The sequence below is a fragment of the Prionailurus bengalensis genome, chromosome C1 (assembly GCF_016509475.1).
Source record: "Prionailurus bengalensis isolate Pbe53 chromosome C1, Fcat_Pben_1.1_paternal_pri, whole genome shotgun sequence".
NCBI classification, from domain to species: Eukaryota; Metazoa; Chordata; class Mammalia; order Carnivora; family Felidae; genus Prionailurus; species Prionailurus bengalensis.
This window is the reverse complement of record NC_057345.1, coordinates 171,058,282-171,082,599: the sequence shown is the minus strand read 5'-3', so window position 1 is coordinate 171,082,599 and position 24,318 is coordinate 171,058,282. Positions and strand designations below refer to the sequence as shown.

The 24,318-nt window shown below is 36.5% G+C and overlaps 1 protein-coding gene across 4 annotated transcripts in view; it reads left to right on the top strand.

The window, feature by feature from the left end:
- Positions 1 to 208: 208 nt before the first annotated feature.
- PDE1A (phosphodiesterase 1A) overlaps positions 209 to 24,318 on the top strand; it is a 329,787-nt gene continuing 305,677 nt past the window's right edge. Inside the window, exons 1-2 of one of the 4 annotated variants that reach the window (XM_043577217.1) lie at positions 209 to 321; positions 596 to 706. In XM_043577217.1, the coding sequence (XP_043433152.1) occupies positions 606 to 706 (101 nt within the window). In that variant the 5' untranslated portion in view covers positions 209 to 321; positions 596 to 605. Of the gene's footprint in view, positions 369 to 595; positions 707 to 24,318 lie in introns of all 4 variants that reach the window. The other 3 variants (XM_043577218.1, XM_043577216.1, XM_043577219.1) reach the window with 3 other exon arrangements.

Below are 24,318 nucleotides of genomic sequence, written 5' to 3'. Positions count from 1 at the left end.
TTATTGCGTTTGTTGTTAGGGCATGATATATCTTTAACTGTTGGTTCCAGATCAATGAAGAGACAAAAACCTTGGCATTTAAAACAGGCACTTTTTTCTCAGGGTGGTGCTGCTGACACTGGTTCCTACCATCTGCTTTCTTATTACATCCTGCCCTCTTTCTATTGGTAGAGAGGAATTCAGCTTCTTCTGGTGCGCTAAAGTCATTCACGTTTCTCTTGTGCATAATAGATCTCGTAAACTGTAGGAATTCTGATGTGCTTCAGTGCACCGAACGGTAACAGATGAGCTGCTTTTGGGGAGAGCTGGAGCACTCAGTCGGTCAGTAGTACAGTAGCAGGCTCACATGTGCGGATTGCTCCTGTGAGGTCAGAGGATCTGTTTATACTGCTGTCTGCTTGGGAGGTTGGGTGATGTGAGCAGTGGATATGCCTGTCAAAGTCAGTAGCAATTCTGGCAGAGGCTGCCCTCAGCTTTGTAAATCTGCAGTATTTTGATAGATGAGAGATGCTACTGTATAACTGTTTGAGATTCGTAGTGGTCTGAGGAATGCTTGTTCTAGCTGCTGAAACTGACTGTAACTATATTGCCCTAGGAATATCATCATGGGGTCTACTGCTACAGAAATTGAAGAATTGGAAAACACCCCTCTTAAGTATCTGATAGGAGAACACACTGAAAAAATGTGGCAACGCCTGAAAGGAATGTGAGTAAGCTCTTTGCTTGGTTCTGTGTTTTTATTCCCACCACCCCACCCAAAACTTGACTATTAATATGACTAATTGTTTGTAATATCTGACTTTGTGGACTAGTGTTTCCTTTAGAAAGATTTTCTCTTAAAAAATAAAATGTGTGAGTGTCAGCTAACAACTTGCCTGAAGGATGGATAGTCTTTTTTGCACCTGTATGTGTAATATAAAGTAAGGTAACTCCCTGAGAATTCACTTGACTGTTACAACACATGGTTTCTTTTATACATTCTGTATATATTCTTTAGATATGTGGTTTAGATATGCAGAAAAGTAACTAGAAAAGCTGCTTGCCAGGATACTTGCAGAAATAAAATTTCCTTCAGTAAAATAAAAAAGATTACTACTGATACTTATTTCTCTGTGATTAGATTTTGAAAACACAAGGGCAGGATTAATGTGATAATAAATATATTCCACTGTGCTTCTTCTTTGTCTTAATTAATAATGTTTGCTTAAGAAAAAATGTGGTAAAAACACTAGTAGCATACCAAACTTATTGGAGAGTTTTGGCTTTAAATTAACCAATTCACTTCTTCTGAGAATACACAGTAGCTCATGGTATAAAATAGACCTTACTAACTTGGGCTAAGAGATGTGCTTATGTCAAACATGAAACGTAAGTACCTGGGTCAAACTTTAATTGCATTGCTATTCACCTTGCTATTTAAACAAGATTTAAGTTTTTTTTCTGTCTATGCTACTAATTTCTGTTCATCTGTTCCAGCACCCTATGTATACATGCTTTATTTTAATTATAATTTAAAAATCAGGTTTAACATTTGGATAAAAATTTGCATTATGAATATATACAGGCCAGTGTAATTGCTCAGCATATTTGTAGTTCTGAAATGAAAATATATTTTCTTGTTTATAATCATAGCTGAAGGAATCCTATACCATGCAAAATAGAGATTTTCTAGGATTCATATTTCTAATGCTGCACTTACATACTGTTGTATAAAGTGCAACATCTGAGTAAATTTAATGTGGTTGTTTTTATATCTATGATTTTTTTGAAAGAAAAATTATGTTAAACTTTGTTTAGAGGAAAAATTCCTTCTACTTTCCTCCACTTGAATGTATTTAATGATGTTTGTATATTTAAGTAGTATTTTCTGTATATTTTCTTACAGTTGAAGTAACATATGACATTACAGTGCACTAGTATAGAGCTCACTAATAATGCAAACAACATTTAACAGAGAACTTTTAAAAAGGAAGCCATCTTACATCATTTGAATGAATTAGAGAAATATGTTTTCAAGATCCATTGAAGACCAGAATTACAGTTTTTTGGGGAGGTGGTTCTCTAAGGAAACAAATAATCCTATAAAAGCAAGTAACAGCTTACAAAATTAATTAGCATAGATGAAAATTAAACATTGGTAGTCATCAGATGATTTGTCCTAACCTAATTAGTAGATGAACATCTGTACCGGAAAAATTATAGATCATATTACAACCTAGTTTAGATTTTCTTCCCTTTAGCAGGACAGGATGTTTTTGCTTGTTTGTTTGTTTTGTTTGTATTTGTTTTATTTTTCTGTAGTTACTTAAATGTATGAAGATGTATGGTAGTGAATTTGTGCATATGTCTTAAAAAAAATTGAAAAGTGACTTTGTGTTTACCTGACATTTTAGAGCAGTTATCTGACTTTCACTTTATCAAGTGATCTCAAAGATCAATCTCATTTTATTTCAGTAGAGTAGAGTCATTCAGCAGTAGAGCTTCATGATTTGATATCCAACATTGATGTAAGATATAATAATACATGCAGGTACTAAGTAAATTTGGTATTTTGCCTCCATAGAGTCACTGAAGGATCATTTAGGGGAAAAATTACTGAAACTAGTTTTTTAAAAAATAATTATTATTACCAAACTGATTGAAATGACTGATTGCCTTTGCATCAAAGAAAGAAGGAATTTGCATTTTGGTACTATTACTTTAACTTGTACTTTGACTTAAGACATTTTCAGTATTCTAGGTTTAGAATTTTCAAAACAAGAAGCTCTAAATCTAAAATCTGCATGACTAATGGCAACCAAATTGTTTAATCATGGTCTCTTGTGTAGTCTGCATTCATAGCAGTGATATGAGGGTCTCCTCATTCCATTGCTGGAATTGTCTTGCTTATTTAAAATGTAATATTGATTCAAACAGGATTTTTAGCTTCTTACAATCTCTACTTCTAGAATTTCACTTTTAAGTGTTGGCAATTAAAATTATGTTATTCATGAAAGCTATCAAACAATTTTGCAATAATTTTTTACTTTGTTCAAAAGCTCAGTGAGGACTTTTAGATATTTGGAAAATGATTTTTCTACTTTTACTGTATCTAACTTCAAAGATACATTGATTTATTTCAACAGGACATTCTGTTTTTAAGTAGGTTTATAAATATGTACATTTTTGAGGTTAAATAAAAATAGAGACAAAGGTTAGTAAAATAAAGTTTATTCAAGTATACTTTAAATTTGGAAACATGAACTACTGTAGGTAGATATTTATAGAAAATATTTTATAAGCAATATCATATAACAAGATTTTGTAACACTTTTTTTGAGTTGATAGAAATAATTTTTAAATTTTGTAGCACATGTGAAACATCACTAAACTAAATTAAAATATCAATTATTCTCTACCTCTTTGTTGATTTTTTTCATTGAGTCCCTTTTAAATCTCCTTCATATAATATTTAATTGAGACACCATATTTGGTGATATGCCAAGAAGTCTCTTGTTCCTTTGTGGAAACAAAGGTGAAATCCTTTCCTCTTCCCATTTCTGATGTAGACTTGCATGCTTTATTTTATTAATTTTATTTTATTTTATAGTTATGGCTTTTTTCTTTAGCTTTCTTCAATCCATCTTCAATCCACCAACTTGTCTCTCAATATGACAGTTCAGATTCTACACTATGACTCACCATCCATGATGTTGGAAATATTAGCGAATGGCTATGGCATCATGCCCTTCATAAACAACACTTACAAAGAGTCATATACCTGTCCATATGTTATCAGTTATTTAGGACCTGGAAAACATTTCCTATTTCTTCTGCCATCTCAATACCTAATGAAGTTTCTGGTTCAGAAGTTTTCTGTGACTCTGGGACCATGTACTAATTCCTACAGACTAAGGACATTTTTCTAACACTAGTCTTTGCAAAGACTGTTAAGTTTATTGATTCCCATGAGGAACACTGATTTGAAGATTTTGTATGTGTTTTCATTTATGCAGTTTCCCCTCCAATTTTAGAAAGAATTCTGTTCTCTGTGTCATGGTACTCTTTTATTGTTATTTTTAATGTACAATTGCTCCACAGCTGTGGATTTAAAAGAAAAAAATCATATTTAAAAAATTTTCCATGCGAGCATGGAACCTGATGCGAGGCTCAAACCCACAAACTTGAACATCATAACCTGAGCTGAAACAAAGTCAGACACCTAACAAACTGAGCCACTCAGACGCCCCAGAAAAAAACATTTTAAGACATTGGTACTGCTCTTTCCAGTCCATGCCACTGTTCTAAGAGTTTAATGCAAGGGGCGACAGCCTTTCCAGAAAACTGTGATCAACTAGAAATTCCAGTGAACATGACATTATAACAAAAACTTATTCAGAGTGTTACCTTTTCCAGTTGTTCAACAGAAGGGAGGAAAGTTTAAACTACTTAAAACTACAAACTATTGACAAAAATCTAAGACTCATTACTTCATAGTAATTATTGCCAATCCTTTCAGCTTTTATAAATGTAGGACTAGAACTTATGAGAATTTTACAGTTAGAAATGAACTTAATATTTTTTACTTATTTTTTATTTTTAAAAATGTTTTCGTTTATTTTTGAGGACAGAGAGAGACAAAGCATGAGCAGGGGAGGGGCAGAGAGAGAGGGAGACACAGAATCCGAAGCAGGCTCCAGGCTCTGAGCTGTCAGCACAGAGCCCAATGCAGGGCTCTAATTTGTGAACCAGAGATCATGGCCTGGGCTGAGGGCAGATGCTGAGCCTAATGAGCCACCCAGGTGCCACTAAACTAACTTAATATTTGAGAATTAATTTTGCACATATAGATGCTTACCTCCGTATCTTGACAAGAGTCCAGATATTAAGATGTGGAATTGTGAATGCAACAGTTGAAAGACCTAAGCTGCTCTTTTTTCTTTTTTCCTCTGATGGGTGGTAAACACAATCATCAGTAATGGAAGCATAAAATATAGAGAAGAGAGTGCAGGAGAAAGGAGGAAATGTGTAATAACCCTATAGCTAATTTAAAGTAACTGTAATTAAAGAGGGCAGTGTGTTGAACAGCTCTCAGATGCACTTGCCCAAACCCTTATCACCAAGAAGATGTAGCAGAAATACATATTTAGAATGAAAATTGGCAAAACAGGTAAAATGACAGGAGCTATTAGCACCATATTCCCAAAACTGGAATTATACTTTAGGATAAAGCAGCATTATAGATTAGCGGATCTGATCCTTTTACTATCCTGCCTTCTAGTACCTTCCCTTGAAAGTTCAGCATCCTTCACCCTGTACCTGCTCCACATTTGGAACCTCTTTTCATACCTCTCCTTCTGTGGCCACCTCCCAATCAGCTTCAAGGTTGTCCCAAAGAAACACTGCGTACCACCCATCTGCATTTACTCATTTTGTTCTCTCTTCCCAAGGGAGCCACTCCTTTCTCCTCTCTCAGCCAGAGCTGCTTTTGTTCCCTGTGATGTTTTTAGAGATGTGTGGGGATGCTTCTGGTTATTGCAGTGCCTGAGGATGTTTCTGTATTCAGTGGGCAGCAGGGTTCAGGCATGATAAATGTCCTCCAGAGCTTGGGAAATTCCTTTTTCAGGAAGAATTATCCTACTCACAATGCTACTAAGGAACACTATTAAGAAATGCTCAAAGATGTTGTCTTAAATTTCACTTGCAAAGGAAATCCTTCTTGATCCTTCACACTAGGTCAGTTTCCTATATTTGTCTCTTACAAGAACCTGGACTTCCCTTTTCATAACAAAATCTACCTTCACTACTGGACCACAAGTTCCTGAGGGCACGAATTATGTTCATTGTGTTTGCTTTTGGATCACCAGCACCTAGCACAATACCTGGCATGTGGTAGATCATGCAATAAATGCTTTTCAATGAATCAATGAATGAATAAAATTTGGAATCTTACAGTGGTTCTGACTTCAAAGTTGGAGGATCAGTCAGGTTGCCAAAATAGGGCCTAAGGTCAGGTTGGAGGAGTAGAGATAGATTCACAGATAGAATAGGGATGGAGAAGACGGGAGAAAGTAATATTTGCTTATCATCTACTAGTTGTCAGAACTTTCCAAATATAACATCTGTATGCTTACTTACTTTTCCAATGATTTCAAAAAGTAATTATCCTAAGTTGGTTAAATAGCTAGTGTCTGGTGAAGTTTGCATTTAAATACAGATTCATCTACCTGTAAAGCTTTTATTCATCTTACTTTCAAAGCACAAAAGAAGACATCCTCAGAATAGTTACCAAGAAAGATCACAGAAAAGGATGCAGAGTCATGCTTCTGAAAACTTAGTCCATGGGTTTTGTGGTAGACAGAAGGACTGCCTCCTAGACATGTCCACGTCCTAATCCCTAGAATCTGTGAATCTGTCAAAGGGGAAGTAAGGCAGCAGATGGAATTAAGGTTGCTAGTCAGCTGACCTTAAAATATGGAGATGAGACTGCATTATTCAGCTGGGCCAAATGTAATCACAACGGCTCTTAAAAGTGGAAGAGGGAGGGAGAAGAAGAGGTCAGAATGCTCTGATGTGAGGAAGACTCAACTTGTCTTGGTCAACGATGAAGGTGGAGGAAGCAGACTAGGAGGCAAGGTATGTGGGCAACCTCTAGAGGCTTGCAAAAGTAAGAAACGGATTCTTCTCTAAGCCTCCAAAAAGAATGCAGCTTTGCCAAAACTGTGATTTTAGCCCAGTGAAACTTGCCTCAAATTTCTGACTTACACAACTGGAGATAATACGTTTGTGTTGTTTCAAGCTACTAAGTTTGTGCTAAATATGATGCAGCAGCAGTAAGAAACTAATACATTCCTTCTGTAATAGAGTAACAGAGTGCTGAATCAACATGACCATTTTTATATTCTTACCCTCTCCCCTACCACTACCCCCCAACACACACTTTCTCACACAGACAGGATGCTTAGGGTGAAGCCAGTCTTGGCCAGTCTATGGAGAACTGGAGTAGATGCTCTTTATCTTTAGCCATTAAATAACTCCCTGTCTTCCATCTAAACCTGGTTTATATGCCTAGACCACCAATTTTCTGACAAAGCTCTGATATTGAGAGCTTATAGTAGATTCGTTTCAAATGTCAAAGAAGAATGTTTATGCTCTTTTTTGGAAATTGTTGATAAATCTTAATTTCTTTTCTCACATTGTTGAGTATATGATAGTTTTGATGGTTTAATCAGAAAAATCAGCTTAAAAGTGTGTCCTTTAGTTATAAAAATAAAGAAAACCACCTCAAAAAAACCTATTCTGGTGTGTAAATATAATCTTATTGTAAGTCTCAGTCCTTATATAATATTATGTTATATTTATAGAATAGATATCATTGAGGTAAAATACCTTAGAGATTAAAAACTGAACTGTGGAATCAGTCAGGTATTTTCTAATACCATCTGTCCTTTAGCTGTGTGATCATGGAAAATGTATTAACTTTTCTAAACTTTACTTTCTTTATTTGTAAAATCCAATTATTTGATTCATTCACTCACTGGTTGTGTACTGTGTCAGGCACTAGTTTAGGTAGATGAGCCTACAGTTTAGTAGAGGAAACAAACATCAAAAAGGTGAATTATAAAAAAATAAGTTAATATAGAGTAAGAAGTGACCTTAAGAAAATGCACAAAGTGATGTGATCAAGAGTTACTTGGGAAAGTATTTTGGTTAGGAATGATCTATCTTAGAAGGTGCCTTTTCAGCTGAGACATAGACAAAACCTCATGAGATCTTGGGGTGGGGGTGGGGTTAATGAATGACACCTCTCCTCAGTAGGGGCAAAGTCTGCCTCCTAAATGTGCTTTCACAGATGAGACTGTGATTTGTATAAGCAGAATATCCCTTCCTCACTCTCTGAAAAGGATAGCTTGCACCCCCAGGCCTAATTCTTTATTCACAATTCACCAACCAAGTGCTCTTCCTCCTTTGTGAAAGAATGTGAAAAGTGGCAAAGGGAGGCCTGAAAGGCTTTTTCAGGTGAAGGTTTTTCCACTTGAAGGGGAAGCATTTGGATCAGGGTATCCTGATTGCCCAAATCAAGGTAGTGCAAATTAAATAAAATAATGTGTATAAGAAATATAGCACAGGGGTTGAGCATCTGACTTAAAAAAATTTTTTTTAACATTTATTTATTATTGAGAGACAGACACAGAGCATGAGCAGGGGAGGGGCCGAGAGATAGAGAGACACAGAATCTGAAGCAGGCTCCAGGTTCTGACCTGTCAGCACAGAGCCTGACGCAGGGCTCCAACTCACAAACCATGATATCATGACCTGAGCTGAAATTGGACGCTTAACCAACTGAGCCACCCAGGCGCTCCACACCTGACTTTTGATTTTGGCTCAGGTCGTGGTCTCACCGTTCGTGAGATTGAGCTCTGTATGGAGATCTGAGCTGACAGCAAGGAGCCCGCTTGGAATTCTCTCTCTCCTTCTCTCTCTGCCCTTCCTCCTGCTTGCACACATGCATGCATGGGCTCTCTCTCTCAAAATAAATATTAAAAAGCAGAAATATAGGGGCACCTGGGTGGCTTAGTTGGTTAAGAATCTGACTTCGGCTCGGCTCAGGTCATGATCTCGCGGTCCATGAATTCAAGCCCCATGTCGGGCTCTGTGCTGAGCTCAGAGCCTGGAGCCTGCTTTGGATTCTGTGTCCCCATCTCTTCACTCCTCCCCAGCTCACGCTTAGTTCTCTCTCTCAAAAATGAATAAACATTAAAAATTAAAAAAAAAAAGAAATAGCACAATACCTGGCACACAGTAACCTTCTCAAAACACTGTAGTTATTAATATTTCCATAATTTTAACCATTCTTATGTGTATATAAACTCTGCTATTTAACAGCTATATGATCTTCTCTAAGTTGATTGATTTTTTGATGCCTTAGGTTTCGTATCTGTAAAGTGGGAATGATATCATTACGTATCTCTTAGATATTAAAAAGATTAAATGAATGAATCTTATGAACCTCTTAGAACAGTGTCCAGAATTCAAGAATTCTAGCTGTTATCATTATTATTACTAATATTATATGCAAAAGCAGAATTCTATTTTTTTTAAAGTAATTTTCTCGTCAGAATCTGTGGAGAGAGTCAGGTTGTTAGATGAGAAAAGGAAGACCTTCTATTAGTTCAGTGGAGGTGCTCTTGCCAAGATTCCCAGGCTTTTATACTCAAGGATTTACATTTCCTTGGGGAAGGAGTGATGGGTATGTAAAGAGAGAGAGCTGATGAAGAGAAGTGGGCTGGCCTTGGAGTTTCACCTATAGAATTGCCTTGATGGATTCAGCACCCTTTATTCAGTGTCATGTGGTGGACTTAGAATTGATTTTAGGCTCTATAATCATGTATAAACCAGGGCCAATCTGATTTCCTGAGTCACTCTGGCTTGAAAATCATTCTTTAGGTCTTTTGTTATCCCAGTCTGGTTCTCAATGGATTTGACTTCCAAGTAATTACTGTCATGTCCCATAGTCCTTCCTTTTGCTGATTCATTTTAGAAAATACAAAATTACCATTATAGTATTAGATTTTGTCCCTTATTCTAATATATTTCAATCAGCTAATCAAATGTAAATATTTGAGCAAGTCTGATTCCCATCCAAAAGGTCTGTGCTATAAACCTTTTGGATAGGAAAGGGACTATTCACTAACATCATTAAACAGATGATAATGTTAAAGGTTCATGAGAATCACAGTATTCCAAATATCTGGTCTGAGCAAGTATTAGGCATGATTATTTATTGTCAAAGAAGCACATAAAAGTGATAATAGGTCATGAGAGGCATATAAATGAAACATTATAACTTTTTTGGTTTCTTCTTTAAACTACAGTTTCCTGAGTTGTTTAAAGATATTGTATTTTATTTTACATTTTATAAAATAATTAAAAACATAAATTTTTACCAAATAGGCCGAGAAAATGCTCAACGCAGATCATTTCTTCTAGGTAATTTGTTTTTATTTATAGCTACTGAGATATGCTTATATTAAGGCATGAAAAAATAGTAAAGTCCTAAGTACAGTGTTCATAGGCTTCAAGTGTTCATAATGTTCAAGAAAGTGTTCATACAGTGTTCATAGTGTTCAAGAAAACAGAGGTCAGCCATAATTAAACTCTGCATAAGAGTGGAAGATCAAAGGATTCTTGCAGTTTTGTACATGAGTCAGTGCTTGATGATTTAGAAGAAAATCAAAATAGATTTTGTATTAGATGCATAGTGGCACGTGTACCCCGATGTTTATAAGTACTTTCAACAATTGCCAAATTATGGAAAGAGCCTAAATGTCCATCAACTAATGAATGAATAAAGAAGACGTGGTTTATATATTCAATGGAATACTACTTGGCAATGAGAAAGAATGAAATCCTGCCGTTCGCAGCAATGTGGATGGAACTGGAAGGTATTATGCTGAGGGAAATAAGTCAGTCAGAGAAGGACAGATATCATATGTTTTCACGCATATGTGGATCTTGAGAAACTGAACAGAAGACCATGGGGGAAGGGAAGGTGGAAAAAACAGATACATACAGAGAGGGAGGGAGGCAAACCACAAGAGACTCTTAAATACAGAGAACAAACTGAGGGTGGGGTGGGGTGGGGTGGGTGAGAGGGAAAATGGGTGATGGACATTGAGGAGGGCACTTGTTGGGATGAGCACTGGGTGTTGTATGTAAGCCAATTTGACAAAAATACTATATTCATTAAAAAAGGTGAACTTTCTAAGACTTGGTTCAAAATAAACTGCCTTTGGGGCAGGATAAGAAAATACTGAGCAACTTGGGCACTAATCATATTCCTTACTTAGCTCAAACTCATAATTGAATCATAGTATTAATCATATTTTATATATTTTTTTGCTTTATAATTTCTAAAAGATTTTTCTTTTGATCTGTGTGGTTCAGCACAATTATTCCCAGTTTTTCTGATGAGAAAACTGAGCCTCAAAAGACATTAAATGACTTGATCAATGTGTCCTGGGTAGTAAGGGGAAGGCCAGATTCCTAAGCCCATACCTCTTCCAAACAACACTGACTTAGATAATTCCATTAACACTCAGACTCACTATAAAACCTGACATTTCAGGAATTAAAAACTATTCTCTTGTTTTGATTTTTCCACAATCCTGCCATCTGTTTGCCTAGTTTTGCATACTCCAAGGGGAGTTATCACTTGGCATATGCTTTAGATGTCAGAAACTCCCTGGTTCTATTTCTCTCCTTCTCTTAGGCATGTACAACCATTACCTCTTTAATCATCTTATTTTAACAATGATCCTAGCTAGTATCTTCAAAGGAATTTGACTTTTCCTAAATCATCTTGTCCCTTCAGAGCTTGGACACTTATAAAATTATTTTAATTTATTTGGCCTTTGATATCCCAAACAACAGAGAAAAACAAACGACTCTACGTCTACATAGTAGAGATATCTGGGTGTCTGTCTCTGAAGATTTTCATTTATAGATAAGAATAAAGCCAGGGGTTTTGTTGATTAAAATAGGTTATAGGTATTTTATAGAGTTCCTGGGTGGTTCAGTCAGTTAAGCATCCGACTCTTGATTTCAGCTCAGGTCATGATCTCAGTGTCATGAGATCAAGCCTGGTGTTGGGTTCTGTGTTGGGTGTAGAACCTACTTGAGATTCTCTCTCTCTCTCTCTCTCTCTCTCTCTCTCTCTCTCTCTCCACCTCTAACCCTCCCCTGCTTATGCATGCGTGCTTGTGTGTTCTGTCTCTCTCAAAAAAATAAACCTAGGTATTTAATTCTTGCTATGCTGCTTCTTCTTGTTATAAAGGATTTCATGCATATAATAAAGTTCTTTCCTGAAGTAAAGTGAGCTGAATCTTTTCTCTTTTTGTTTATTTTAGAAAAATCATCTAAATGGAGTTTATTCTGTTTCATTCCCCACAGAGAACATAAACTATGTAAAGGCACACAACATTTTTCTCATTCTTTTTAGACTGCATCTGGAGACGGTTATTAGAGGAGTTAAGGACTTCCTTTCTAACCTTTAGAGCTCTCAAAATCTCTAGTACACCCAACTGGTACTAATTAAAAAAGTGTCTTTATAAATGTGACTCTCTTAATATTTCATCCTCTAGCAAATCGCTGCCTTAATATCTCAAATTTTCCAAAGAGCTCTCTATTTCCCAGAAATTCTTCCATGCTTTTGTTCACAGTTGCAATATGGCCCAGTTTGTGACTTCCAATAACCACTCTTGGATCATCCCTCCCACACTGACTCTGAGCTTGGCCATGCAACTTGCTTTGGCCAGTGGGATCTTAGCAAATGTGACACAAGTAAAGATTTGGAAAGGGCTTATGCATTGGAGTATACTCTCTTTTGCCATTCCTTGGAACTCTTATACCAGCCTGGTCGAGCTTACTGAAGGATGAGCATGTGAAGCAGATATAAACCATTACAGTTGAGTCCCCTCTTAAAGCAACCAAACCATTAACTACCAGACATGTGAGTGAAGTCATCTGGGACTGTCTAACTTACTCAAAGTCATAAGGAAATAATAAATGTTTATTGTTTTGGCCACTAGCTGCAAGATGGTTTGTTGCACAAAAACTGCCAACTGATATACACTCAAAATTAAGCTCTTGGCTTCTAAATGTTTCAGATAATTCTTCTCTGGTTTTCACAGTTTTTTTTTCCCACTACTACTCGACTTTTTTCCATCTCATCATCTCCTATCATTTACTTCTCTGATCCAATGAAAAGATTATGAAAATAAAAATTGAAGTCTCTATTTTCAGAAAATCAGTTCAATAAAACTCTCTTCCACTTATTTCCACCAACAACAATATCAATTGCATGTCCCTACTTACAGTATTTCTTCCAATACATGATTTGTCAATGACCTCTGTGCTGAAGTTGTGTTCCTCTTAGGTTTCTGTGAACAAATGTAATTTCCCATCAAATAGAAGAGAAACGTAGAATCTAGAATAAGGCAAGGAAACTGCCTGGTTGCATAAGGAAAGATGGTTCATATCCTGTTACCCTGGCAACAGGCACTGGGAAGGCCAGGGCTCCCCACACATCCTGTTGCCCTGACAACAGGTCATGCAGGGCATGGGAAGGCCCAGTTTCTACTCTTCTAGGCCTCTTCTTTGCAACCACAATGAAAAAGGAGAAAGTGATTTTCCATCTTGTTCCTCCTTACCTACATATTTCTTCTACTATGTGAATCACTCCAGTATAAGTTATCTTTACCTACATAGGGGAGGGTAAGAAAAACGTGACCTCAGTTTTTACATTCATAAGCTCTGAAACATTTGTTAATTTTTGATTGGGTCAAAGGAGTAAGTGATAGAAAAAAAAAAAAGAGAGAGAGAGAGAGGGATGGAACCAAAGCAGTAGGGGGTATAAATTGTGGAAACCAGGTAAGTAGTATATGAATAATGTAGCAGCCAAGAGCTAATTTGGGATATGTATCACTTAGCTGCATTGGATAAGCGTAGCTAATTTTTAGGGTGTTCATCTGAGAAAGTCACATATGTGAAATGGTTGTTTATTTTGTTACCTCTATTTTGTGGGCAGACAATGCATAACCAAATATAATAACATGATATGTTATAAATTTTTTAAGAACTTAATTTGAAATTCTGTGTAAATTTTCATTTTTTATTCAACTTTTCTTTTATGACATATCCTTTCTTACCATATAGAGTTGATAAGAAAACAATCTGATAAAATTTTTGTTTTCCTTCCCTTGTTCTTCCTTAAGCAATCGTCTTGAAAATACTGAAGAAATAACCTTGACATTTATTTTTGGAGCTCTATATTGCTTTGTCTTCACAATTAATGGTTTGTAGAAAGTAGTTGTCTATTCGAAATTGACATGTACCATTAGTTCATCTATTACCAATGTTTATCAATTTTTCTGTGAATTAAAATAAAAATTTAGTTGACTCCTTTGGTTTAAAGATGGAGTAACAGCTTTAAATTCTGTAAAACAGAAGTCTTTAACTTTCGTAAGCCAAAAGTCTTATTGCTGAAGAGAACAGTGCCTGGCAAAATCTTCTCTTAAAAAACATGACAAAGGGGTTTGTGGAGAGAAGATTTTGAATTTAAATTGAATGAAAAAGGAATTATAGGCTGGTGAAAAGAAGTATCTATGAGACTGTAAGCATATTGAAGCTGAATTTCTCAAAGACCAGGTGGGAAAGTTGGAGCCCGATCAGAATATCATTAAAGTCAGAGAAACAATATTCATGATTATCTGAGACTAGATTAGGTGAACCTTCTAGATACTCTATTTGCATTTCATGTATTATTGTTACTGTCCATTAATTGTTCTGCATTTTAGGTAATCCTTCTCTTCCTCTTCTCGAGGTAACAAGAGGAAAAAGGTGGAATGCATCTGCTTATTATTGTATCCTCAGTGCCCAGCATAGTATATTGCAAGAAGTAAGAACTGAAAAATGTTTCAATATAAAAAAAACAACAATAGGCAATATGCAACAACTTGACATTTGAATGATGTAGCTAGTAAAGCTGTAGTTCAGCAGCAACATTAATTCAGTCTGGAAGATCAAGAAACTTTTTTGGAGGGTATTTAAACTGTTTCTGGAGAAAGGAAGAGAATGAGGTATCAGAACCTGACCAGTAGAAAATACTGGGGATGTGACTACATCACAGATAAAAACAAAAACAGCAAAGAGAAACCTTATAAAAAGGAATTTATAATCTCAGAGGATTGTTGTGAGGGGTAAAAATAATGCAAAGTGCACAGACCCTATGTCTGGCATATAATAAACATCTACAAATGGTAGCTGTTATTGTAAATTTCTTCTGTGGCTCAACTATGTGTAAGACAGTATGCTTGTTTTTGCCCATTTCTCTCCCAAATATGAGATTAAATTTGACTCTGGGTAACTATATGATGGGTAGGAGGCAGAAGAGATTCAAACATTGACTGAATAATTGAATGACTGCTGCAAGAATTTAATTTCCTAAGCTCTATACCACTCATACTAGTAAAACTCAAATTTCTCTTTCATTATGTGGTTGAATAACTAGGATTTTGTTGAGAATATCTTGTAGTCATGAGTGAATGTTCTGGCCTCATGTGACCTTGCAGCCCAGGGAATTCTGGGTGAGTGAAGACCCGTTTATCCTGGGAGAATTAATTGCCTGCTGAAGTTTCCAAACCGTAGTGAGTCAGACAGAAGGATATAAGCTGACTGAACTTAGAGGCCATCAGGCCAAATACTTCATATTAGCTTCCAGCTATTTGTCCACTACTGAGTTGAAGACTAACTAATCCTCTGTTTGTACAGAGCCTCACAGAGAAACTTGCAAAGAAAAGTAGTTTTGACATTTCATGATGTGATTATGCAATTTTAACATATCTTGAGTTTTATTTTTACCAGACACAAAGTCAAGGTGTGTGATGAAGTTTGAACTAAAGTCATCATTTTCAAACTGTTGTTTAATATTTTTGTTCTTTGACTTCATCATGTCATGTGAATCATATTTCAATAAGGGATAAATATTTATAAAATATGTATCAAAAGATGCCTCTGTAAAGACTACCCATCTATCCACAGTGGAGTCGTGGGTTAAGGAGAGATAACATAATGCTTATTGACTGAATGTTCCAAAATGAAATTCACAACCAAAATATTAATATCCAGTTTAAAAGATTTCTTGGCATTAATCCCCAAATGACTTTATTGTATATACGTTCACTCAATTTTACAGAAGGCATTATAACAAATTTTCTTTTTTTAAAAAAAATTTTTTTTGAGAGACAGAGAACATGTGAATGGGGAGAGGGGAAGAGACAGAAGGGGACAGAGGATCCCAAGCGGGCTCTGCGCTGACAGCAGCCAGCCTGATGTGGGGCTTGAACTGGCAAACCATGAGATCATAACCTGAGCTGAAGTTGGACACTCAACCCACTGAGCCACCCAGGTGTCCCCAAATTTTCTTATTTCTTACCAGAAACTGTTTTATTTTTCTAGATAAAAAATGACCATATGCAATGCTAAAAAGTATTTCATGTCTACCTTTATTGTATTTCTTTGATTTCTTATTCTATGCTGAAATAGTTCATGTTTACTCCTTATTTTAGACAACTTGGTTAATTTACTGATAGCTATAGCACTTGGAAAACAAGAAATATGATGGAATCACTTGAGAGCACTTTGGAAGTGGAAACCTATTTCCAGGCAAACTTAGATTCCCTAGAAAGAGGAAGTGTTTAGTTCAGAAATAAGGAAATAAAAAAAGTCCTCAATAAATTCAGATCATTTTGTTAAGTATATGTCTTGTGAGTAAAAAAGTAAACACTAATTTACACAGTGTAAATCAAGTCTTAGCCACTGATGAGAACTATCTTAAGAATGGGAGTCATCAGAAATAAAGTTGCAGCTTAAGCTCATCAGGACTATACTGACACTTGTAAAAATATTGAGATACTTTGGAAAGTAGGACTAACATCATTTGATTAACCCAACTCAGTGGACTTATTAATACAACTTACTTTATTTGTTCATTCAATGAACGTTCATCACTGGGTACATAGGGAGCTCCAGCATTATTCTAGGCACCATGGATACAATGATAAATAATAGAGTCATGATCCCTCCCTTGATCTCTCCCTTCATGGAGTTACCTTTGGATGGTAGGGTGGATAATAAACAAGCAAACAAATAAACATGCAATGTAATTTTAATAAAAGCAAACAGGATAAGGTGACAAAGTGTCTGGGAGGTTCACAAGTTGCTGTTTTAGAAGAGCTGTCGAGGAAGGGCTTTCCGCAATAGCAACTGGTAGAGAGGGATTTAATGAAGTGAGGACTGAGCTGCACCAAGGCCCAAAGCAATAGCATCCCAGACAGAGGGAAGCAAGAGCACACAGCCCGTCAGGCAGGGTGCATGTGATATGTTTGAGGAAAACAAGACCAGGAGGGCTGGAGCACAGTGAGTGAAGGAGAGAGTGAAAGACTTGAGAAAGGAGATAAAGGCGAAAGGCAGATCATCTAAGACCTAACAGGTCATGATAAGACATTAGGGTTTTATTTTCAGCCTGGTAGGAAGTCTTTGGAGCTTTGGAGCAGCATGGTGGAGGATCTGACCTATGTTTGGACAAGACTTCTCTAAACAGAGAGTAGAATGGTGGTTACCAGGGGTTGCAGGGTGGGGAAAATGTGGAGATTTTGGTCAAAGGATACAAGCTTCCAGTTATAAGGTTAACAAGTTTGGGGATCTAATGTACAGCTAATAATACTGTATCATTTCTTGAATTTTGCTAACAGAGCAGATCTTAAATGAAATGGTAACTATGTGGAGAGATGGAGGTGGTAGCTAGTGCTATAGTGGTAATTATTTATACATAAATTTAAGTTTAAAATTATAACTGTATTTTATAAATGTATCAAATCAACAGGTTATATACCTTAAATTTAAAAAAAAAAAAAAGAGAAGGCTTCTCTGGTCATTTTGTGGAAGCTAACACTGACAAGGTGGGGAACAGGGAAGGATAAGATTAGAATTAGGAGGATGTATTAGGAGGCTAAGGCAGTTGTCCATGGCAACATTCGTACTTATGGAGATGATAAGTATTCAGATTTAGGACATACTTAAAATTAAAGCTGATAGAATTCATGAATTGGATGTGGGAGTGTGCGGAATGAAAAAAATGAGGCTTAATGCCTTGTTTTAGTGTGTGTGTGCATGTGTGTGTAAGAGAGAGAGAGAGAGAGAGAGAGACAGAGACAGAGAGATCCTGAACAAATGGGTTTACAGTCCCTTATTTGAAACCCTTGGCTTTAAATGTTACCAAATTCTTAACTCAGATTTCAGAAAGGTAATAAGGTACCTATCCCAAAATTTACTAATTATTCCCAGAGGGGTCTAGGGTAGCTCCCAATGGATATTTCTGTAACAAAACGTACAAGTATTCACTTAAATAAAGACAATAAATGGCCTCTACTAGTTCAAGTCAGGTTTTGCTTCCAAATGAGTTCAAGTCAGGTCAGGTTTTACTGCCAAATGAAAATGTTTGGTGTTGAGAACTTTCAGAGTTTCACAGCTGTGGGTAAGGGAATATTAACCTTTATCATTTCCTGAAATGGGGAAGATGGTGGTGAAAATAAAAAGCTCTTTTGGATCCATGAATTTTGAGAAGCCTATTAGCCATTCAAGTGGCCTTAAAAACATATAGACAGCTGGACAGATGAGAGTTCAAGGCAGAAGATATAAATTTGTGAGTCGTCAATATACAAATATATTTAAAATCATGGAACTAGATGAGATGTAGGGAGTTAAAAAGGGTATAAATGAGATGAGACTCAGGGCTGAACCCTCAGGTACCCCAACATTTAGAGCTTGGGAAGATAAGTCAGGGAAAGAGAAGGAGGAGTGGCCAGTGTGCTGTGGCATCCTGGAAGCCTAAGATGACTACTTTACAAGAATGGCAAATGTCAAGTGTCCAATGTTGCTGAGCCATCATGTGCATTGGATTGTGCATTGACCATTGGTTTTTGCAATGAAGCAAAAACATTCCATTCATTGTTCCAATGAAAGAACAAAAATCCTTATAGAAGTGGGTAGAGAGAGGACTGAAGGTGAAGAAGTAGGAGCAGTATATACAGCTAACTCTTTAAATAATTTTCTATAAAGGAGACCCTAGAGATAAAGCAATGGCTCCTTTATCCTTTGAGACTAAAGGAGTTTGTTACTGTGGGGGATATTATTGGAGAATCCTGATGAGAAATGATGACAGGAGTGATACTGTAGGGAATGAAAAAGTCAACACAGAGAAAGAGAGAGAGAGAGGAAGATCTCCATCCCCTTGAATAGGTGAGAGGTAAGGACTGCTTGAGTGCAGAGACCAGATCTAGGAGCATGGATGGCTCATCCATGGTAACAGGAGGGAAGCAGAATGTTTGGGAACATTTGCAAGTAGGCAGGTGAAAACTTGGTGATGATCCCTCTGGTTACTTTTATTTTCTCAGTGAAATAAGAGACTATTTGTAGAGAGGAGGAGGGGAGAGAGGGAGTGGAGATTTGAGGAGAAGGTGTGAAACAGTCAGCTCAGCAAGGAGTGTGACTAAGGAAATGCAGTGGAACTGGTGGGCAGTGCTGAGTATCCATCTCGATCACATATTTAAAGTGAGATCGGTTTGCATCCCTGGGTGCTTTTTTCCTGCTACATTCAGTTCAGCCGCTTCCATGTAGGCGCAGAGCAGATGCAGAACTGGGTTTACAGAGTTCATATTCTGCCAGGAAATACCAGTGCCATGGATAAAGAAGGGGATAGCAGGGCTGAGGGCCTCTTTAAGGTTTAAGGTGAGGGGAGAGATGAGAATATGGGGGAATGATGGACAGTGACAAAGTGGATAAGGTCAACAGATTGGAGGTAGAGAAGGAGATAGATAATGAACTTCTAGAATGACATACCAGGGTCAGTGAACTTTTGTTCTTCTCAAAGACCCAGAATGATAAAATAGACACATATTATGTATAGACAAGCTTATACAAGAAATACAGTTTGTGAAAATGATATCTGGTAAGTTTTATTCTTCTCCTGTTTATAGAAGCCCCCTATGAAATCTTTTACCTTTCATTATTAGGCTTTCTCTTCAAAACAGAAGAGGCCATTAGGAGTGTGGCCATTCCTGCAAAGAAAACAAAGCTGGCAGTTCTAATTTTAGCATGCTTTTCCTTGACAACAGCCTTTTAAATATTGCCATACAACAGTAAAAATTGGCTTCGGAAAATAATGAGACTGTGTTTGGTTAAGGAAATTCAATCCTCTTTTACACTTGAACCTTACAAGTGTCATGAGAACACATAATGGCTTTTCCTTCACTTTTCTTCAGTGACTGAAATTTTACCATTTGTAGTATTTACGACACATTTCAATGTGTGCAGCAGTAGCAATAGGCCAAGTATGCAATGAAGGACTATTGTGAAATATGGTTTTAATCCCAAGGACATGGAGATTGTTTTACTACATAAGGGTTTTTGCTCTGTTTGCATTAATAGTAGCTTTAGTTGACCTAAATAATTCAGACTTTAAGTTCCTTCTTGAGATCCAAACCATTTTGCAAGTCTGCGCACACTAAGCAAGCAATTATCCCTTTCTTTGATGACTGTAATACCAAGAGTGAAGCTTGTCTTGGTTGAAATTTTATAAAACAGTCACACAAAATGATGATACTTAGACACGCACTTTGGTGTAAGTGCAACTGCCATTCAGTACCACATACAAGTGCTGATCGGGCAGAAAGAGAAGTGAAAGTCATGGTTTCCTTTGATTTTTGTCACAGTGTCATTATACACAGAATTTGTGGGTCTTAGTATTAATGGATTATAAAACTTTAATGTAAAGGTCACTTGTAGATATATTTTACATCTAGTTTTTTTTCCAGGAAATTCAACCTTCTGTCTTTGTGCAACGAACTAATTTGGGATAATTATACATGGATTATGTGGATATTTAGCAATTACTCTTCTGAAATGTTTGTTGAATTTCCTATTTAGCATTGCAGGGTTGATCTTATTTGAAGTTTGCTACTAGGCTTTGCTTTTGCCCAAATAATCTTTGCATCCTTGGATCCTTGGTGGGATATTCCCTAGGTAATACTATGCATTTTATTGTTGGTAAATTGAATTTCTTTCTTAGCTCCTAGAGATTTCTCTTGATTTCCCTCTCTTTGAAAATTGGCTTGAATATGATCTGAGACTACATGATTCCTATTAATAGGGCATCAAAGATGTACCTGAATGTCTGAAATTGCCAGTCATATGCTTTGACTGGGTCTTTAAAGAAATATAAATTTGGCTTCCTTGGTACTAATCCTATACATTCTATAACAATTTTACTTTCAAAAGTTAATTCTCATTTTTATTACACTAATAAAATAGTACCATGTGACAATGACAATAGTTTATTTTCCCCCAATTCTTGGCACTATCTGGGTCTGCTTCCTGAGGCATCAACTTTATCTTTGAATTCTTTCTTCCTATAAATTATCTATATTTCAAGATTATAACTCAGTGTAGTTGGTTCTTGATTTATTGATTTTAAGCATATCTACTGCCTTCATATAACAGTGGCTGAAAATTTAGCACTTAGACCAAGCTCTAACGATGGCCCTCTTGAGTTACCCTCCCCCATTCTCCCAAAGTAGTTCTGTTACCTTTCCAGTGAATCAATATTTGGTGTTTATCATCTTATGACTGAATTGCCTTCACTTCTGAGCCAAGAAATGGAATATCAATATATTTACTGTAGAGTACAGCCCCCTTGTTTTTCCTGGAGTTAGTAAATATCTCATTTTAAGTCTTTGTTGGCCTTAATTACTGCATACCTATCACTAATTCTTTCCAAATTCAGAAAAAGAATTGTAAAATACCCTTCAATATATTTCCCACATTTCCAAGCACATCATGTGCTTTTTCTGTCCTGCTCTTTTCCTTGGAGACACTGTCCTTCCAGCCTTTGTCCTCAGCTCCATCTGGGGTTCTCCAAGCCTAAGGCACAGATGACCCTGGGATTGCCCTTTGTTTTCATTCTGGGAAATTCCTTCAATACCCTAATGAATGGGTCTCTTGTTTCCTGGATCCCGTGCTTTTTTGGTTTACACTCATTTAAGGAATGATCTTCTCTAATAACTTTCTGAAATAGAGCACTTGAGAAATATATTCATTTACAGTACAATCATATATGAAAATGTATTTATTCTGTTTTGATATAGAATTGACTTGATTGACTCTGAAATCATATGTTAACAATTACTTTTTCTCATAATTTTAAAAATATTGCTTCATTGTCTTTTAGCTTTAGTACTGCTATAAAGAGGGTTGGTGCCATTTAGCCCTGATCTTTTCATGTGATGTTCTCTCCAAACCTCATGAATCAGGAATTTCTGTTTATTCCTTTTTCTTCTGAAATTTCATGATAATAACATTGGTGTGAAAATTTTGTACTGGGGCGTTGGTTTTTCCTTTCAATCTAGAAATGCAGCCATGCCCTTCAGTTTTTGGAAAGTTTCTCCATTTTTAATTTGATAATTTTCTTCCTTTCATTTTCTTCATTTATTGTTTCTGGGATTTTTATGTTGCTCCTTCTGGATTAAGCCTCAAATTTTCTTATATTTCCTCTCCTCTCATCCACTTTTGCTTTAAAAATAATTTTAAAAAACTTGAATATCTACCGATCCCTCCATCTGACCTCATTCTTATTTGGTTCTTTTTTTTTTTAAGAGAAAGTGTGTATACACACAGGGGAGGGGCAGAGGGAGAGAGAGAGAGAGAGAGAGAGAGAGAGAGAGAGAGAGAATCTTAAGCAGGCTCCACACTCAGGATGGGGCCTAATGTGGGGCTTGATCTCACTATTCTGAGATCATGACCTGAGCAAGAATCAAGAGTCAGACACTTAATCAACTGAGCCACCCAGGTGCCCCCTTATTTTGATTCTTATTTGTAGCACTCTGTTCTTTTCATATGCATGCAACACTTTTTATAGCTCTGAAGTTCATTTTTGTTGATTAACAATTTTTCTTCTACTTGAATAGGCTGTTTCTACTGAGTTACGGTTTTCTGTGTGTTTGTTTCAGTTTGTCTTTCCTGTTAAAGACTTTCCTCAAAGAGGCTGTCTGCTCAATTTTAAAAGACAGACACTAAAAGCTGATTGATGCTCGGTGTTAATAGGTAGTGTTTGTTGACTTGTGGGGTTCATAATAGAGTGGGAGGTACTGAGACATTTAATTAGGTACAAAATGCCAGTATCTACAGGTCTTTTCCCTGGAACCATTTATTTTCTATTGGAAAATAACTTAATCTCTGGTCTAGGATATTAACATCTGGCTGCCTTCATTTTAGAACTGAGGGAAGAAAGGAGATGGGGTCATACCATTTATTATATAGTTTGCATTTAGTTTTTTTTCTTTTTTACTTAGTTTACTTTTTTTAAATATAGCAACTCATATTTCTCACCTCTGTGGCTTAATTTCACCAGAAAATAAATATCTAGTCTTCCATAATGATGTGGGAGCAGTAGTTGCTAGGTACTGAGGGAGAAAATGAAGATCTACCTTCTGTTTCCTTTGGCTTTCAAATAAAACCCTACTTTGAGTCCCACTTTGATTCTCTGAGTTATGCAATGCCGAATGCCTCCAATTCTTGTGTCTTTTCATGGTTAAAAGTTGAAATTTCTGTTTCTAGCTGGTACTCTAAGATTTCCACTCCTCCATTTCAAACTTCTAAACTATGAGTTTATTCTCTTGTGTCTTGTTATCTTTTTTCCAATGCTGTTTGTCCTTCTGGGGGATTTACAACATTTTTATGCCCTTACTGTCATGTTAGAAGAGTTTTAGGAGACAACAATGATAAATACATGTTCAGTTAGCCATAGTTAAAAAATGATGCACTTGAGTTTTCCAATACTTAAAAAATTAATTCAAATTTTATTTTGTACTTTAATTTTCTTGAAAACCCTGAGAGGTAATACCATGTGCTAACTCCCATCTATCATATAAGGAAACAAAAAGAGATGATCTTCTTAAAGTGATTATATTACAGAGTTCAATGAAGAAGACAGGAACCAGGCTTCTATTTAAAACAGAAAAAAGGGGCTCCTGGGTGGGTCAGTCTGTTAAGTATCCAATTCCGCTCAGGTCATGATCTCATAGTTCATGATTTTGGGCCCTGCATTGGGCTCCACACTGGCAGTGTGGAGCCTGCTTGAGATTCTCTCTTTCCTTCCCTCCATTTCTGCCCCTTCTCTGCTTGTGCTCTCTCTCTCTCTCTCTCTCTCTCTCTCTGAAAATAAATAAACTTAAAAAGAAGAAACACAAAAGGATTCAATATGGATTCAATAGATGTGTATAAAATCAGGAATGTTTGTAGGAGCTGGAAGTTAGGGGCCACCATGAAACTGGCAAGTTAAAGGCTCAATGCCACAGCTGTGATTCAAAGGCAGAAACAATCTGGGCTGCCATCATTAGTGACTACCCTACTGCCTCTAGACATCCATAGAGCCAGTGGCTGGATATGCAAAGGTGAATCCAGCCAATACAATTATCTCGTGGCCTTGTTTGTGAGCCAAAATCAGTAGTAGGAACATGGTTCCTCCTAACTTTGCCTTCCAAATATTCCAAATGCTTTGAGACTGCTTCTCATAGGCATTACCTAATTCATATCTAGAACCTTAGGTAAAATGGCCTGGGTATAGATTTTAGCTTTCAAATATCTCCCAATAGAATGGCTCAATCTGAAGCATCTACTGTGGTAATACAGCTGGTTTGTGACAGAGTTACAGCTGGATCTCAGTTT